The sequence below is a fragment of the Gracilinanus agilis genome, chromosome 5 (assembly GCF_016433145.1).
Source record: "Gracilinanus agilis isolate LMUSP501 chromosome 5, AgileGrace, whole genome shotgun sequence".
Taxonomy (NCBI): Eukaryota; Metazoa; Chordata; class Mammalia; order Didelphimorphia; family Didelphidae; genus Gracilinanus; species Gracilinanus agilis.
The window spans coordinates 129,687,185-129,706,514 of NC_058134.1; the positions used below are offsets into that span (position 1 = coordinate 129,687,185).

A 19,330-nucleotide genomic window follows, 5' to 3' on the forward strand; every position below is an offset into this window, starting at 1 on the left:
GAGTGAGAGAGGGAGAGAGACAGACAGAGAGAGAGAGAGAGAGAGAGAGAGAGAGAGAGAGAGAGAGAGAGAGAGAGAGAAGGGGGGAGAAAGACAGAGAGAGACAGAGAAAGAGGGGGAAAGAAAGGGAGAAAGAGGGAGGGAGAGGAGAGAAAATGGAGGATAAATCCCATAGGTTGAAAGCCTGGAATAAATGAATCTTAGCCTCTTCCCAATTCTCATCTTTTTTTTCAGACTTTTTGCAGCATTTAATACTCTTGACTGGCTTTTCCCACGGGATACACTTTCTTCTTGATAGTATTAGTGACGTTCGGAAGTGGAGAGGTTTTAGGGATGACGATGAGCTTAGTTTTGGACACGATGAATTCTGGATGTTTGCAGGTGTCTGCGTAACATCCATTTCAGGATGTCTGATGGGCAGTCAGGGATGCAAGGCTGGAAATCAGCTAAGGTTAAGACGAGTGTATTTGAGAGCTGTTGAGGCCCTGATGGAAGCAGCAGAGAGTGTGTCTCCAGGAAGAGGAGGAGACAGACCCCTGCTGGCTCTCGCCTTCTCAGGCTGTTTAAGCCCAGGAGGCAGGACAGCCAAGGCTGGGGCAGCTCAGGCAGTGGCTCTCCGAGGATGGGTGTTGCAGCTGATTCCTGGATGTGGCCATTCTGACATCAGTTTAGTAACATATCCTGTTCATTGATTGTTGTTAACCGGCATGAGGATAACTTTCTCTTTGGACCTAGTGCCCTCTTGTGGCTGCTGATGAAACTAAGGGTCTCTTACTTGAAAACTTCCGTATCTTCCCCAGGCTTCCCCTTTTGCTCCATTCTAAGAAAGTGCTGACCATCCTCTTGGCCAAGGCCTGGCCTTTCATTGGTGCCCTTTAGCAATGCTTTCCTATCTCTGAGCCTGGAATATACTCCCTATTTAGGTCCTTTCTCAGATCCCTGGGTTCTTTCCAGATTTTTTTCTGAACAGTTTGACCACCAGGTACTTTCTCTATAAAGCCTTTGCTGATTAATCCCGGTTGCTGAAGCTTCTCTCCATTATCTTACCTAATTTATATCTCTTTTGTTTATGTTTAAATGCAGACAAGTTATCTTCTCTAGATGGACAGTAAACTCTGCAGGGACCGTTTCACAATTGTCTTTGTATCTCTGGGGCCTAATGGAGACTAATATGCCCCAGGAGATGAATTAATTATTATTAATTAATTAAATTTGGAAATTATTTAATTAAGGTTTAATTGGATGGTGAAGAGAGTAAGGGAGAGAAATCATTTTTGGAAAGGGGCACAGAAAAGGAAATTTAAAAAACCCTAATGAAGTGGACAAGTTGAAGAAAAGAGGAAAGGAGATCCTATTTAGCTAAGGAGGAAAAAAACAGAGAAGAATGAAATCAAGATTTAATAAGATAAAATAAGGGAAGAAAAAGGAACTAATAAGTGAAACTCCAGGTAGAAAGAGGTAACAAATGAGAGTTATGGGAGTTCAGGGTTGAGGAGAAGAGAGCCAGTGAAAGTACCTGAAGAGACATACTATTGTGCATATAGTGAGAGGGAAAAAATTATAGCTAATAATTAGTATTAATGACAAATAGAAGGACATATAAACCTAACTTTCATGATTTTAAATATGAGTGTATTAAATAATTCAAAACAATAAAAAGAATGGCAGATTGGATAAGAAAACAAAACCCTAAACTTTTGTTTACAAGAGACACATTTGAAAAACAAAGATATATACAGAATGAAAGTGATAGAAAAGAAAAAAAAAGATTACTATGCATCACATACATATCCTCACTAGAAATTGTCATCATGTTATCAAAAAAAGTAAAAACAAGCACTCAAGAGATAAAAAAGTAATAAGTAAGACAATTGCATTATGTTGAAAGGAACCGTAGACAAATCAATATGAATATTAAATTTATATGCTTTAAATGCATTAGCATCCAAATTAATAAAGGAAATATTAACTGAACTACAAGACTATATAGACAGTAACATGATTGTTGCAAGAGATATTAGTGTCCCTCACTCTCTTTTGGATAAGCATATGAAAAAGAGAAACAAAAGAGACAATATAGAAATTTTAAAAATGGGGAGGAACTAAAGCAAAAAGACTTTTGACATCTTCTGAATGAGACAACAAAAGAAAATACATATTTTTCAACACCACAGGGAAAAAATAGTCCTGATATGGAGAAAGATTGAAGGCAAAAAGCAAAAAGGTTGGTAGAGGATAAGGTGGATAGATGGTGTTATGTAAGCAGCAAACATGAACTTGTACAAGCTTCAGGAGATAGTGGAGGATAGAAGGGCTTGGCGTGCTATGGTCCAGGTAGTCAAAAAGAGATGGACATGATTGAACAACAACAAATAGCACCTCATGAAGTCATTAAAAAAACTGATTATATATTAGGGCACAGAAATCTTACAAACAAATGTAAGAAGGTAGAAATAGAAAACAAATCATTTACAGAACATAATGCAATAAGTCATTTGTTCAGAGATCACAAATAAAATAACAGCTAGCATTTATATGATGCTTACTGTATACTAGCTACTGTGCTAAATATTTTAGAAATATATTATTTGATCCTCACAAAAACCCTGAGAGATAGGTGCTATTATTATTCCCATTTTATAGTTGAGAAACTGAGGCAAACAAGAGCAACTTGTCCAATGTTACATAACTACTAAGCATGAGCTTAAGAATTTAATCTTCATGATTCTGGACCTAGTACTCTATCCACTATACCACCTAGCTGCTTCAAAAGACACAGACCCAAATGGAGACAGCATTGAAGTTCTAAACAATGAGAGGCACAAAGAACAAAAATTATATACATTGTGATACATCAGTGAAATGAAATATTACTTTGCTGTAAGAAATTGTGACTGATAAATACAGAAAAGTATAGAAAGATCTGTGTAAACTGATGAGAATGAAGTAAACAGAGCCAAAATAATATATATACAATTACTACAAAATATAGTTGTAAATGGAACAGCCACACACCAGATAATCAGAAGCACCCCACAAAATCATAAAGAATAAACATGATTCAAAAAGATTTGAGAGGACACTCTAATCCCATCCCTTTATAGAAGTGTGAGGTACAGATATTGTATGTATTTTCAGAGTTTTCCAATATATGAACCAATTCTGGCTTTTTACTCTTAAAAAAAATCTTTAAAAATACTATTTGTTATATGGGACAACTCTTTGGGAGGGGCAGAGAAAGATACTGGGGAAAAACTATGAGGATGCAAAAACCCCAAAATATCAGTAGGAACTTATTTTTTTTTAAAAAGCAAGAGTTGTTTGTTTTTTACTAAGTGTAAGGATGGGATTTTGTACAAAGGAGATGGAACCAAAGGAGGAGAAGACAGTTGCTGGCAGTTGCTGACAGTTGAGACCTGCAGAGGATTCTGGGTTTTCTCCCAGGAGAGGGGAGAAGAGAGGTCTTCAGGCTGAGGGCTGGGAGGAGTGAGGAGGGAGAAAACCCAACTCTGATCAGTCCAGAGACCTTGCTGAGGATCTTTCTCTTGGAAATTGAAACCCTGATTCCCTAATCACAGCCATTTCAACACTACTCATCCTTCATCTAGTCAGTTAAGATTTTGGACTCCATTGGGAGCAATCTCTTAGTCTCCCTCACCCATTGCCCATCCTTGCTGAGAGACCCTTTTCAGTCAAAGCTTACAATTATAGGAAAGGATAGAAATAGAAAAAGAATAAATGATGGATTCCATAGAAATAGCAAAGAGGGCACTCCAAAATCCCTCTGCCCTTCACTCCTTTCCTCAGTCCCTGATTTGTGAATAATAAAAGCCATAACAGTCAGATAGTCTTCCAGGGTGCCTGAGAGACAATAAGGGAGAGGGGAACCTCAGCTTGGCCTAGCTGCCTTCATCTTTGAGTCAGACTACCCGCTGTGAAAATAACTGACCTCAAGGGAGGTTTGAGTGAACCTTGTCTTTATTCAGGATTGAATTGGGGTACCACATAGCCTTGCCCCTAACTCCTGTGGGGTGGCATGATCATCTAGGTCACCCAGTTTCAGGGTGACACCTACTTAAAGTCTCCTAGTGTATATTTGGCCCCAGGGGAGTGCTGGAGGAGAGAGTCACCACGCAGATCCCCCCCCCCTCTCTCCCCCTTCTATCAACATCCGTTCCTGAGGGTGGGGCTTCTTATAGTTACACTAGGTCCTAATTGCTACAGAAGAGACCCCTCAGGGGCAATATAATCACCCTTTTTCCAAACTTGCCTCTTCTGGGTTGGGTAATACAAGATGACACCTCTGACAAAATGAATGGCAAATTTTGGACTTTTATATATAGATGTATTTTTGAATAATTACAGTTCTTAAAAATGCTCTGAACTGCTTTGTAAGGTAGTGCCTATTTCAAGAAATGTCTAAGGAGAGACTAAGGGATCATCTGTCGAGGGTTTGTTGTAAAGAGCTTACTTCCTTTGTTTGGAAATTAGACCTGACAACCTCTTTAATCTCAACACTATCCTATGAAATAAATTATGATTCCATCTTTGTTCTGTCACTCACACAAGTTGGTGATACAGTATTTAAAATAGCATTACTTGCATCTTTATCATCTTCATGCTATATATTCGGATCAGATTGTAATTGTTTTTTTTGAGTCAATCAATAAACATTTATGTAGTGTATACTATGTGTCAAACACTGTGCTAAGTTCTGGAAGTACAAAGAAAGGCAAGCAGTCTCTACTCTTAAGAAACTTGCAGTCTAATGAGGAAAAACATGAAAACAATAGATTTATAAGGGTTAATATGCTGATCTTTTAAAATAATAGTGGCTCCTTTGAAGGTTAAGTATTATTTATACCTTGTGTGATCTTGATTAATTCTCCCAAAAAATATTCTGTTGACTTTGTTATTGATATGGTCCATTACCCTGATAAGTTTTATAATATTGAACCACCCCTGCATTCCTAATATAAAACCAGTCTGGTCAACATGTAGGATCCTTGTGATATATTACTGCAATCTTTTTTTGTTATTTATTTTAAAATTTTCCATCAGTATAAAATTTAGTATAAAAATTAGTATAAAAATTAAAATTAGTATATGATAATTTCAAATATATTTTAAAAATATTTATTAATAGTCACTAGGAGTAAAGAAATAAAAAGGTAACAAAATAAAACCACATGCTCATAGCTAATCTACCTGTTCAAATAACCCCAGTTCCCAGCTCCAAGCCACCATTGGAAGGAAAGAGCCCTAGCCATGGAAGACCACCCAATTTATCCCCTGGCTATGTCAGCACACAACGACAGGAAGTCAGTGGGCTCCAGGGAAATGTAGTTCAAAGGCACAACACTTTTTTTTTTGATTGACATAAGCATTTAGAGATCTATATTCTCCCCCTATGTATTGTTTTGTTTGCATGCCATAAATTTTGGTATATTGTTTCCTCATTGTCATTCTCTTTTATGAAATTATTATTGATTATTTCTATGATTTTTTTAGCTTGCCCCCCACTCTTTCTTTAGGATAAGGTTATTTAGTTTCCAATTAAATTTTATTCTTTCTTTCTGCTGCCTTTTGTTGAATGTCATTTTTTTATTGCAAGATGGTCTAGAAAGGATGAATTTAGTATTTTTTGCCTTTCTTCATTTGATTGTGATGTTTTTATGCCTTCTTATATGGTTAGTTTTTGTGAAGATGCCATATACTGCAGAGTAAAAGGTATATTCCTTCATATTCCCATTCAGTTTTCTCCAGAGGTATGTTATATCAAACCTTTCTAAAAATATTAATTTACCTCCTTAAATTCTTTCTTGTTTATTTTTTGTTTGGATTTTTCTATTTCTGAGATGGGAAGGTTAAAGTCCCTCATTAGTATGATTTATTATTTCCTCCTTTAACTCATATAATGTCTTCTTTAGGTATTTAGATGCTTTATCACTTGGTGCCTATAGTTTTAATACCAATATTGCTTCATTACTTATGATACTTTTTATCAAGATATAATTTCTTTCCTAATCTCTTTTAATTAGATCAATTTTTGCTTTTGTTTTATCTGAGAATCATGATTGATACTCCTGCTTTTTTTCAGATTTGTGTGGCACTAGAAAGTGGGAGGGGGACCCAGCTGTGAGCTTGAGTTTTGTTGCAAGTCTCAGTGTCAGGTCACTGAAGAGAAGTTTGCTACTCAATGTGTGGTGGTGGTAGAGAAGGGGTGCTGAATGAGCTGAGGGTAGGCATTAGTTGATGTTTAATTACTTTTTTTTTGGAATTCTGTTTTTCTGAGATCATGGAAACAGCTTAAGTTATGTTTGGTGAATAATTTCCATTTTGGAGAGGTTTGTGAAGTTGTGGGGATCAGAGAAAATGTCTAGTCTTTTGTCATGTTGGACACATAACCCCAAAATAGTATTAACTTTTTATAGATTGCAACTGAATGCTTTTGAGATTGTAAACCAGTGATTTGGTGTGAGTTAGTGAAAAACAATCACAACAAGTAACTCTATAACAAATTTTTGATGTACGATAAAGTTGGATTATAATTGTATAACATACTCTAAAGAAGGAGAAACATTAATTTAGTGATAATTTAGGAAACATTAATTTACTTATAATTTGTAAATTTAACAGTCAGATTTTCCCTTCAGTAGTTATGGCTCTAGTAATAGTAACTTCTAAGAGGTAAGGGCATATTTTTTTCTTCTTGTCACATGCAAATCTCCTTTACTCATTTTACATTTCATTTTTGTCATTTATTCAGATATGATACTTTTTATGCTCAATTACATTTCAAAGGTTTGTAAGCTCAGAACAAATTTACTAGATTTAAATGAACTTAAAAAAGAGATACCCATTGCTTGGACAAGATGGAAAAAGTGCCAGTCTTAGGAGTTTGAGGTTTTATTTTTAACCAAGAATCTTTCACTTTTTTTCCCCCATAGTCTGGAGGCAAGAACAACTCAATATTATTGATCAAAATTATACTGGGGCTAAAAGGAAAGCTGCTCTATGTGAACTTTTAGAAAAAGAAACAGAAATAATTGCTTCCATTGGGAGACAAAGAAAGCATGCTAACGATAAGAAGTATGAAAAGTCAGTAGTCACATTCTTGCAAAAGGTTTGTGAAATGATTATCATTTGAATATTAGTATATCCTGAGTATAAAAATGTGATAGAATGAATTAATTAATGGAGAGAACAAATTTTATGAATTTTCTTGAATTGTGTTTAACACTTTACTTACCAGTGCAAAATATTTTTGCTGATAAATCCTTGATCAGTGGATCCATATTCCTGAATCCAAATTCAGTTCTGCCAATAAAATCAGGGTGATCTTCGACAAATCACTTTTCTTATTTAGGCCCCAATTTCCTTAATGGTAAAATAAGGGGACTGGACTGAACCTATACAGTTCTTTCTAATAATATGATATTATGATCCCTCACAACAGCTTAATATAAAGATTAATACCATGAATAATATTTTCTTATAAAATGAATACCTTCTGAGCAAAATAGATTTGCCAAGAAAGGAAAAAGCAGCACATTTTTGGGCCTTTTCTTTTGGATTCAGGTTGAATGTAAAATGCCACAGGTAAATATGTGGGTCATTTCAATGATAATGACTTCTGAGTCAGACAGATTCCTCCCAGCAGCATGTAGGATTAAAGTTATTATTGCTTTACTCTAGCACAACAACTGGAAATTCTTGACCAGAGGGCATTACTATTATTGTAAAACATGTAAATATACAATTAAGAAAAAAATGAAAGTAATTATCCTTTTATATGTTGAAACTACCTATTTAATAATGAATAAACTGTTGCCATGGAGACTAAATTCTTTTTATCTTGGCCTTCTAGTATAATTAAAGGTCAGTGTAGTAGAAAAGGGACAAAGTTCCTAAGTATTAATTTATGATGATGTTTCACATTCTCTATCTGGCATATAATCTATCACTTATTTGAGGTCTCTGCATGGCATAAAACACATTTATTTAAATTATGCAGTGCTTCTTTAAATAGGAGAACTAATAGTCACATAATCTTACTTGCCAAGAAAAATCAGTCATCTCTTTTGGAATGAAATACAGCAATTTGCAAACAGTATCCTGACAGCAATTTTAAGCTTGCAGTGTAGCTTATCAATAATATCAAAGATGAACTACATTGTAGTAAGAGAAGGAAGCCTCTGGGAGGCCCCTTGACTGTTTTTTCAGACATGCTCAGGAGACTAGTGTGCTGAAATGGAGTGAGGACTTTAAAATTTCCCTTTATAATTCTAGAAATTTTATGGCTTTTCGAAGAAACAATATTCCAGAGTTAGAGAGTAGGTACTTTTTTTTTTTTATCATCAACTGGGTGTTTATGGGCCAAATTTATCAAATGGGAATCATATGAAATCTTGATATAATCTTATTTATAATTGGACTTTCAGTTGATAGAGTTTTTTACTCTACTTGATAAAGAGTAAACTACTTTAGTCAACTAATAATGACAGTGTACTATAGTAGAAAAAGAACTCATTGGTAGTTAGAGGGCTTAAGTGTGAAACCTTGTTCTAATATTTACTATGTGTGTGGCATTAGAGAATTTCACCTCTCAGGATTTCAGTTTCCTCATTTGTAAAATGAAAGGATTGGATTATATCTTCTTTAAGTACCTTTTCATCTCTAATTTTTATGATCCCATGAACCTACTCTGAATGATCTCCACATGGAAAACCATTTTCTCCATTTAATTTCAAGGTAAAAAGTATGTATTGGGACTTGCTAAGTAGTGAAAGAACTCTAGTTTTGATAGATGAATAAATTGATGAACCCTATTTTAAAAGGCAACTTGTAATATGTGAGGTTCTAGTATCATGAATAATGTAACTTTTCATGGCTTGCTCCTAGCAATTTTATTTTATTTTATTATTGACATTTAACAAATGTTTATTTAATTTATGAAAAAAGATATTTGTAAATCTTAAGCATTTTTGAATATTAGATCTTGTTTTCTACCTTTCACAATCTTGACTTGGTAATTGGATCCTTTGGCCCTTGATTCTCTTACTCCCTTGTCATGTTACTCATTCTCCTTTGCCAAACTCCAACCAGCACCTGCCTCCTACTTACTCCAGGGTTGCTAAAAAGTGTTGGAAAAAGACTTGCAACGACGAGTTTGGATCCCTTATTAATTTGTGCCATGTAATCTTAGAGAGGATCTCTAAGCTACAGGGTAGTCTTTTTATTTTTTCTTGATTGGCTATTATACTTTCCACTCAAGCTATTCTAAACCCTTTCTATTCCTCTAAAACCCCTATGCCAGCTCCTCCTTCACAATAGAGGAACTCACCTCAGTTATGCACAAAGATGTTAATAGCCTTAACCTTGCCATGACCCATGAGGGTTCTACTTTTATGTCCATGAATTATGAAATTCCTCTAATTGCAGTCTTTTATCATTCCATCGAACTTAATGCCTTACCCTTAAATTGGACCCCTAGCTTGATTCTTTGTCTTCACTATCCTCAAAATACCTCCTTATGTGGTCCTTTCCCATGCCTGTTCTGGCCAGATTGTCCTCCCTTTCCGATCTCAGTTGCTTAGTGAACCATTTCATCTTAACTCTGTCCTTTGTGGCTTTGTTCCCTTGGCCTTTCATGTCTTGCCAAATTCCAACCTTGAAATGTCCCATCATTTTGTCTCCTTTCTTCTGATACATGCTACTGAACAGAAATGTTAAGAATCATGGAACCATGTTAATGGGACCCATTACTAATTTATGTTACATAATCTCAATTGGTGCTTTTTTGCATCACAGTAAACCTTGTACAAAACTTTAATCAGTTTGCTATCCCATTCACCAAACCTCTCATTACTCTTCCAAAACTTTTCATAATTCCTTAAGCGTCTTAAGACATTTCCTCCATATGTTCTCTCAACTTCAATTTGTATTTCAATGAAAAAAAAAATGAAGCCGTTCTATGAGATCTATTTCCTCTTCCCTACTCTTCTTCTCACATTAGTTTTCCCACTATTTCTTCCTTTTCATCCCTGTTTTACATGTTTGGCTCTTCTTGGCAAAGGAAACTCTTCAATCTGCACCTTTGTTCCTATTGCATTCTGCACTCTCCAGCACATTGCCCCCAGTGCGTATCACTCCCAGTTACCTACAAATGTGACTGACATTTTCTCAATCTATTAAAAAAATCTCTCAATTAAACTATATCTGTAAGCCAGCCATTGTAAGTTCATCTACTTACTCCTTTTCTGACCTTTGGCTATTTAACCCCTAAATAGTCTGACTTCCTATATCATCATTCAGTAGAAAATGTTTTCTCTAAAGTTACCAAGGATTACTTTAGAAAAACATTATTTATTTTTACTATTCATTTAACAATTTTTTGAGTTTTAAATTCTTTTTTCCCCTCATCCCTTCTCACCCATTGAAAAAGCCACCAATTTATCAAGTATAAGTAGGAAATCATGTAAAACATGTTTACACATAACCAGTTTATTTTTAAAAACAAGAAAAATAAAGTGACAAAATTTATACTTAAATCTATATCCAGAATTCATCAATTCTCTCTCTGGAGGTGTACACCATTTTCCATTACAAGTACTTCAGAACTGTCTTTGATCATTCTATTTATCAGACTAGCTAATTCTTTCCCAGTTGATTATCACATAATATTGTTCTTAATGTGTACGATGTTGTCCTGGTTCCACTCACTTTCATATAATCTCAAATTTTTTAGAAACCATCCTGCTCATTATTTCTTTTTAGCACAATGATGTTCCATCATAATCCTATCCCACAACTTGCTCAGTCATTCCCCGACTGATGGACATCCCTTACCTTCCATCTTGGAGTCAAGGCAGAAGAGTGGTAAGGGCTAGGCAATGGGAGTTAAGTGACTTGTCCAGGGTCACACAGCTAGAAAGTATCTGAGGCCAGATTTGAACCTAGGACCTCCTGTCTCTAGGCCTGGCTTTCAATCAACTGAGCCACCCAGCTGCCCCCTTTATTTAATATTTTTGTATCTAACCTGTTTATAATTTGGTTTCTCTGATTTTGACTTTCACTGGTGTAGGTATCAAAGCCATATTTCTGTCATAGAAGGAATTTGTATGTAGGACTCCTTCTTCCCTTATTTTACCAAGAGTTTTATTTGGTAACAAATTGATATACTGGTTTTCCATTTTCGTCTGATTTTGGATTCTTAATAAGCAAAATAGGAGCATCATATTCTGATTTGCAGGGGATTATTATCTTCTTTTTGATTAACAAATTTATCACTGGGGTAATTCCTTCGATTGCTTCCTTTGCTAATGGTTACTGCAGAATAGGTGGAGGAGGACCACCTCTTGTTGTAATTTGGACTGGAACAGATGATTTTAGCAAGCCTACATTGGTGGAAGATGTAGCCCAGAGAGCTTCAGATATGTCTATTGGGATTGTAAAAATTTGAGTTTTATCTATTTCTTGATTATCTAAAAAGAGCACTGGGAACAAATTCAAAGATTCTTCTGATAATTCTAATGTATATCACCATCTTCGGTACATACTATTGTGGCTCTTAATTTGCACAACAAATCTCTCCCTAATAAGTTCATAGGGGAGTTAGGCATTAGCAAGAATGAATGCTCCATGGATAAAGGTCCCATAGACACCATTTGTGGTGAAAGCTTTTGGACTTTAAAAGGAGATCCTGAAATTCCAACAACACTAATTGAGCCAATTGAATTACAATTTGAATCAGGTGTATTCATTAAAACAGATTTGATGTTCCAGTATCTAAAAGAGAACCAGAAAGCGTATTTCCTACTTTGAGAGTTACATGTGGTTTGGTACTATCTGGGGGAGAATGGACAGATATTGGTGTTGATATTACATCTATATCTGGAAATTCAAATGTTTCAATATTTGATTTTGTTAAACCTGTAAAACCTTCATAATGGACCATGTGCTCTTCTCTGAGATTCCTCTTGTTGAGGAGTATTTACATTTTGGCTTTGGTTATTGCGTGAACATGCCCCATTTCTAATATATTGTAATAATTTATTCACTTCATTTTGGTTATAGTTTTGGTTATTGTTTCCATAGTTTTAAAATTTGCCTCTGTTGTTATTGTTATTGTATCTAAAGTTGTTGTTCCTAGCATAATTGCCCCGAAAGTTGCCACCATTATTTCTAAAATTAGTAAATATTTGCTTCTAGCATCTGCAGCTAATCATTAGATGTCCCCTTTTCCCACGCAGATAACATGTTGGTCCTTGGTTTGTGTATTGTCTTTGATTTCTATATTCCTGAATAGCAGCCAATCCAAAACTGGTATCTCCTTTTTCAAATTTATTACTTTTCCCTTTTAATTCTTTTTTCTCCTTTCTGAATTCCTATACTAATTTGTTATCATCTTCATCTTTTTTCTCATTATGTCTCTTATAAACACACATGCATACATATAAATATACATAGCTACTCTCTGTAATTCATCTAGATCTATGTTAATCCAATTTGGACATTTTGTTTTAAAACAGCCTTTTACTATGTGACAACAATTCTTCACAAATTGCCATCTGAGGTGTCTGATGTCTCTCTCTCATGATGTCTAATTCAATGTATCTTTCACCTAATTCTATAAGCCTGTCCATAAATTTTGATGGATTCTCTCCTATTCCCTGCTTCAATTTTTCAAATTTGTTACACGTTCCTGGTCATGGAGCATGCTCTCATTGTCATTAAAATTGCTTTCCTTGCCTTGCATAATCTTTCATATTGCTCAGAATCATTCCAATCCCAATGAGGGTCCCTTTTAGGCCAGTGAACTGTACCCCAAGCCTTGTTAGTGATATTCATGACTTTCTCTTTTTCTTTCATTGTTAATAATTTGTCCAATAAATACTCAAAATCAAGCCAGGCTGGATCACACTGCCTACAGATGGATTCTATCTTTTTAATCACTGCTATTAGCTCCTCCTCAAATAAAGAAGTGCTATGCTTAAGTCCCTCAATATCATTAGAGGTAAATGGTTTGTGGTGCCTAATAGTTATTAGTTTTTGTTCTGGATTAAATGTTGGCCTTTCTCATAGAGGGAAAAAGCTATTTTCATCTTTGTTCTGGGTTTTGAGCTTAGTTTGTTTGTTTGAATTATTAGAAGCAGTAGCTGTCTTTGTAGCAGTATCAGAAGCAGTTGTTAGCAGCAGGTTTGATATATTGGGCTATAACTTCATTTTGAATAGAGATAATTTCTGTTAATTTGCAATAAAATCTTCAAGATTTGCTAGTCTGGTCTCAGTTTGATTCTTAGTTAGTTGTTTCTTTTTCCTGACTAACAGTTGACCAACTATTGAATATAGTTTGTACCCCTGGATAAATACTGTTAACATAACCAATCCAAAGAATGGTATTAATTGCAGGATATCCAACACTTTGAGATGTAATATCTCATTGAAGGTTTCTGGCAAGGGGTGCTGCTGGAGGTACAACAGAACCTCTTCTTGAATTATTTTTGAACTATGATTTTTAGCATGGTTTCTACTTTTTCCTATTATAGATTATTAGCTTGCCAGACTTTTATGGGTAAATATTATTGGTGGATGTTGATAAAGTTGTCAGGGGTTATTAGATATTGATAGAAGGTTGATAAAAGCTGTGGATATCAGTTTAGTACACCTCTGACACTATTCTATGAGGAGAAGTAGGGATAGGAAACCAGAGGTAGGAAATAGGGTAGTAAATCTCTTAATCCTTATACCAGTGATGGGCAAACTTTTTAAAGAGGAGGCCAAAGGAAAGGACATGTTCATCTATCAGTCTGTTTCTAAGGCAATTCTTTCTAAGTTTCATTGTATTGTATCCTACTCCTTGTATTTGTCAGATTAGGAATAACGTCGCACAGCCAGATAGAAAATTTCAGGGGGCCCATCTGGCCCACGGGCCGTAGTTTGCCCATCGCTGCCTTATACTATGTCTAAAAATCTTAATCCTATACTAAGATCTCTAAAACCCCTATATCTAAAACCCCTATATCTAAGAATCTTCTTGCCTGACAAAGCAGGTCTCACTCATCTACTCTGACTAAACTAATATTAAATTTGCTATCTTAACTAATAGATGAACATTTATCAGTAATAAACTTTTTAAAGTAATTCTTCTATTAACTGTTAGTGAGGAAACTGCCTGTCATAGTTGACACAGACAGTGCAGTTGCTCTCTCAAAGTTCTGAGAAAAAACAGACCCTCAGTAACAGGCTTCTTCCCAATCCAGTATCTCAGATTAGACTTCCCAAACCTTAACTACCAGTTTCTTTTGATAGAGAGAAAACTGACCCAGCACCTACAAACTCCTCTCAGACCAAAGCCAGAGCAAAATGGAGTTTTTAACTGACTTTTTTTCTCTGTTTTATAATTTTCTCTTAAAGAGACAGAGTTCAGTTCTGTTTGCCACTGCCTCTTAAAGAGACAGAGGGCGAGAGCTATCTGTTGCTGTCTCTTAAGGAAATAGCATACAAATTAAAAACCTTCCTTTGACCTAAAACTTCTGCCCCTAATGAGAAAGAGTGAAATTACAAAATTCCTTATAATAAGAATTAATTATTCTTTAAATGTTAGTAGAATTCACTTGTAAATCCATCTGGTCCCGGGGATTTTTTCTTAAGAAGTTTATTGATGGCTTGTTTAATTTCCTTTCCTTTTCTAAAATGGGTTATTTAAGAATTCTACTTCTTCTTCTGTTAATCTGAGAAATTAAAAAAATAACATTTTATTTTTCCCCTAATTACATGTAAATTTTTTTTCCAGATTTTTATTTATTTTTAATTTTGAGGTCCAAATTCTCTCATTTTCTCCCACTTTTTCTCTCTTTCCTCTTTCCTGAGATACATATAAATTTTTCCACATTAGTTATTTTGTGGAATAGATATCAAATGAAAAAAAAAGTGAAAAGAAAGAAATTTTTGGTATGCACTCAGATTCCATCAGTTCTTTCTCTGGAGGCAGATAATATTTTTCATCATGAGCCTCTGGGATTTTCTTACATCACTATATAGCCGAGAATATCTTGGTAATTCACAATTATTCATCAAACAAAATTGCTAATATTGTATACTATGTTCTTCTGGTTCTGCTCACTTTATTTTGCATTAGTTCATGTAAGTCTTTCTCAGCTTTTTTGAAATCCTTTTACTCATTTCTTATAGCCTAATGGTCTTCCATTACCATAATATACCACGACTTTTGTATTTTCCAGTTGATGGACATTCTCTCAATTTCCAGTTCTTTCTTACTACAAAAAATGCTGCTATAAATATTTTTGTACAAATATGTCCTGCCAAGCCCCCATCTCTTTGGGATATAAATCTAGTAGTGATATTGCTAGATCAAAGGGTATGTATAGCAAGCATTAAAACTGAGTAATTCTTTTTTGAATCTTGTGTTTGAATATCACATTTTCAATTTGTTTTTGTGCTTTTCATCAGGAATGCTTGAAAGTCTTCTTTTATTAAATATCCATTCTTTTCCCCTTTGAAGTATTATAATCAGTTTTGCTGGGGAGATGATTCTTGCTTATAGTCCTAGCTCCTTTACCCTATAGAATATCATATTCCAAGTACTCAAATACTTTAATATAGAAACTACTAAATCTTGTGTTATCCTGCCAGTGGCTTCAGGATATTTTAATTGTTTGGTTTTTTTTTTTCTGGCTGCTTGCAATAGTTTGTCCTTCATCTGGAAGTTCTGGGACTTGGCTCTAGTATTTCTGGGAGTTTTCATTTTGGAACCTCTTTCATGAGGTGATTGGTGGATTCTTTCCATTCTATTTAACTCTCTGGTTCTAGAATACCAGGGCAGTTAAAAAATAATTTGTTATAGTTGATCATGGCTTTCAGGAGTCCAATAATTCTTAAATTGTTTATCATCAATGCATTTTCCAAATCAGTTATTTTATCAGTGAGGAATTCCACATTTTTTTATATTTCTTCCATTCTTTTGACTATTTTATTGTTTTTTTTTCATGTTTTATGGCGTTATTAGCTTTGACTTGACCAATTCTAATTTTTAAGAAATTATTTTCTTTAGTGAGCTTCTGTACCTCTTTTTATATTTGGCCAATTCTACTTTTAAAGTTATTTTCTTCAGTGAAGATTTTTGCCCCTTTTAATTTAGCCAATTTTGTTATTTAACATTTGAATATTGTATTTTCTCTATTATTTTTTTGTGCCTCCTTTACCAAGCTGTTTATTCTCCTTTTTAATTTTTCTTACATAACTCTCATTTATTTTCCCAATTTTCTCTTAACTCCTCCTTTAGCTCTTTGAGGAATTCTTCTTGAGCTTGTGTCCAATTTGCATTTTTTTTCCTTTGAGACTTTACTTATTACTGTGTTTACATTTTTGTCTCCATCTTGATCTTTCCTGTCACCAGAATAGATTTCTATAGTCAAGTTCTTTTTAAATTTGCTCATTTTCTAGCTTATTTCTTGATTTAATTTTATATTCAACTTGGGCTCTGTTTCTAGGGTAGGGCTTTACTGTCCCAAGCTTCAGGTTTTTCATGATGATTTTTTTTTTCCAGAGGTAGTTTGAGGGTGATTTATAAGTTTTTGATACTTCCAAGGTGGTATTGATATGGGCAGTGAGATCAGGGTCTTGTCCAAATAATTGACAGTTTAGGCAATCTTTATGTCAAGTAAGCTTTATTGTTTTTAGGGAGGAATGTGGTTTGGCAATGGTAATAGAGAAGCCTTGGTGATGGAAAGGCCCCAAGGGGATTTCATGAATGCTTTTTTTTTTTTTAAACCCTTGTACTTCGGTGTATTGTCTCATAGGTGGGAGAGTGGTAAGGGTGGGCAATGGGGGTCAAGTGACTTGCCCAGGGTCACACAGCTGGGAAGTGGCTGAGGCCGGGTTTGAACCCAGGACCTCCCGTCTCCAGGCCTGACTCTCACTCCACTGAGCTACCCAGCTGCCCCCTTCAGGAATGCTTTTTAGCTTGCTTGGTTGTCAGGGAAGGAGCTAATTGTTTGGGCCGTTTCAGCCTTGTTCTACTCAAGGAATTGATGCCCCTTTGCCTCTGGTTCACTTCAGTCTGTGTGACTTTACCCATGATTCACCTTGTTTACCTAGTTGGGGATGAAAACCATAATGCAAATGGATGCTAATGATATGTTAAACACTCTGGGGCAACTCTCAGTCAAATTATGGCTGGCTCTGTATAGTCTCCAAGGACTTCAGAGAGCTGAAAAGAAAGTGAGACCCCAGTTGTAGATGGATTTCTCAAGGAATTTAGCCCCCAAAGAGCAGAGCACTTCAGAAAGCTAGTTAATGGGGATGAGGCTAGTGAAGACACGGGTGTATTTGTAAGGAAGTAGATCACTAGGCAGGAAGAGATCGGAGATAAACACGAGTGAACAGGACAGAAGAGGAAGTCTGGAGGACGTGGTATGCAGTAGAACCACTTGTCAGTAGCAGAAGGCCTCTTGAGTGGCGTGATAGGAGCATGGGATAAGAGGGAGCTCTTAGTGCATGGCCTCAATTTTCTAATGAAATATGAGGCTGGGAGGGTGAGAGGAGGGGTAGGCTCAGAAAAGTTTAGTGTCACAGCATCCAACAATGGAGAAAATGCTAAGAAAAAGTATATTAACAATGTTACATTATGCAAAGAGTTTAAGGAGGATAACTTAGAAGTAGCTTTGGATATGGAATTAAAGAGTTATTTATTTATTATTATTTATTTGGTGGGGATCAGTTACAGTAGAGATGGGAATGGAAGCCAGAGAGGGAGAATTTGGGATATGATTGAGTGATGAGGAGGAAGAGTCACCTGGCATAGACCATAATATTTCACAACTAATTATAAAGAACTTCTTCATCATCATAGGAAGTACCTGTGTTTGAATGCTGTGCTAGGTAATATAAAGATTGATTTAGAAAATCAATAAATAGTTATTAAGCACCTACTATGTTCTTCATATTGTGTGCTTAATGTGCACTGTGCTAAACACTGAGCTTGTACAGAAAGGTTAAAAATAACTCCTGCCCTTTAGGAGCTTGCAATCCAATAGATTTAATTATTGTAAATACTTGTGTGTTTACTTTATAAATTTTGTAAAAATTTCTGTGTATTCTATGATACTGATCATAGTCTCTCATACATAATGGGCAGTTAATAAATATTTGTTGATTTGGTTTTGTTTACATGTCTTATTTTGATTATAAAATAGTATATTTCATAATAATCCCGTAGGTCTAGGTCAGACAAGGTCTTTTCAGTCTAGAATAATTAGCAGTCATTTTGTAAGATTGTACCATTATAATGACCCTTGTTTATTTGTCTAGACAAGAGGAAAACATATTCCTATAACAGTGACATAACTTTGAGTTATGAAATTTTGTTTAGACTTTAACTTCTTTGTCACTGAATACAAAATATGATTCATTGAGCTAATATTATGTCTGAAACCTTTTGTCAGAATATAGATTTTCAGGGAGTAATGAAATAAACTATTTCAATTAACTGAAGCAAGGCAATGTACCAATAAATTGGCATTGATTCTGTGTTCAGCTTTTCTCACCTCTTAATAAAAAGTTAAATCCAAATGTTGGAATGTTAGAAATAGAATTTATAATTTTATAACATCCAATACCAACCAATTTCCACAGTTTTCTGACTTCCAAGAATTCACAATTAAGAAATGAAGAAATTCATGTAAAGAATTGCCAACTTGATCCTTATTTGTCATTATTCCTTGTAAAAAAAAGCTGTTTAAAGAAAATATTCTGATTGATACATGTTATTTTCCCTGTAGCTAATAAACTAATAAGCCACTCACTTAACTTATTAAAACTCTCAACCTTAGAGAAAAAAAAAAGAAAGAAGTAAAGTTAAAATCACAATATATTAACTTGGGCATTTAATTTTAATTTTGTTCATATTCAATACCTTATGGGATAAAATGACACACTTTCCTATTGTCATTTTTCAAGCTCCCTTACACCTTACTTTCACAGACATGTGCCCTGTAGATGAATAAAACCGATCTCGTTTTCTAAAAGGAAAGGAGCTCACCAGCCAGTAGCTTTGCTTTTTAAAAGTTAATTTTATTCTTAACTTGTTCATTCAGAGAACTAAGAATTAACTTGGGAAGAAAATAAAAGACTACTCTAACAGCCTAGCCATTTCCCCCCTCACCCCCCCTTATTTAAGAGGCCTGCTGCTCATAGGCTTTTTGTTATTTTTCTCTCTTTCCTTCCTTTTCCATCTCTTCCAGCTGTTCTTATGTTTTGCACCTCTGGTGCTCTGCTCTGTCTCATTTGTTGGCAGCTAAGGGAAATT

General features: G+C 35.0%; 1 protein-coding gene across 1 annotated transcript in view; it reads left to right on the plus strand.

Annotated features, from left to right (window-relative positions):
- Positions 1–19,330, plus strand: part of IQUB (IQ motif and ubiquitin domain containing) — a 72,327-nt gene that overhangs the window by 20,393 nt on the left and 32,604 nt on the right. Inside the window, exon 7 of the mRNA XM_044678293.1 lies at positions 6,951–7,126. Within this exon, the coding sequence (XP_044534228.1) occupies positions 6,951–7,126 (176 nt within the window). The remainder of the gene's footprint in view (positions 1–6,950; positions 7,127–19,330) is intronic.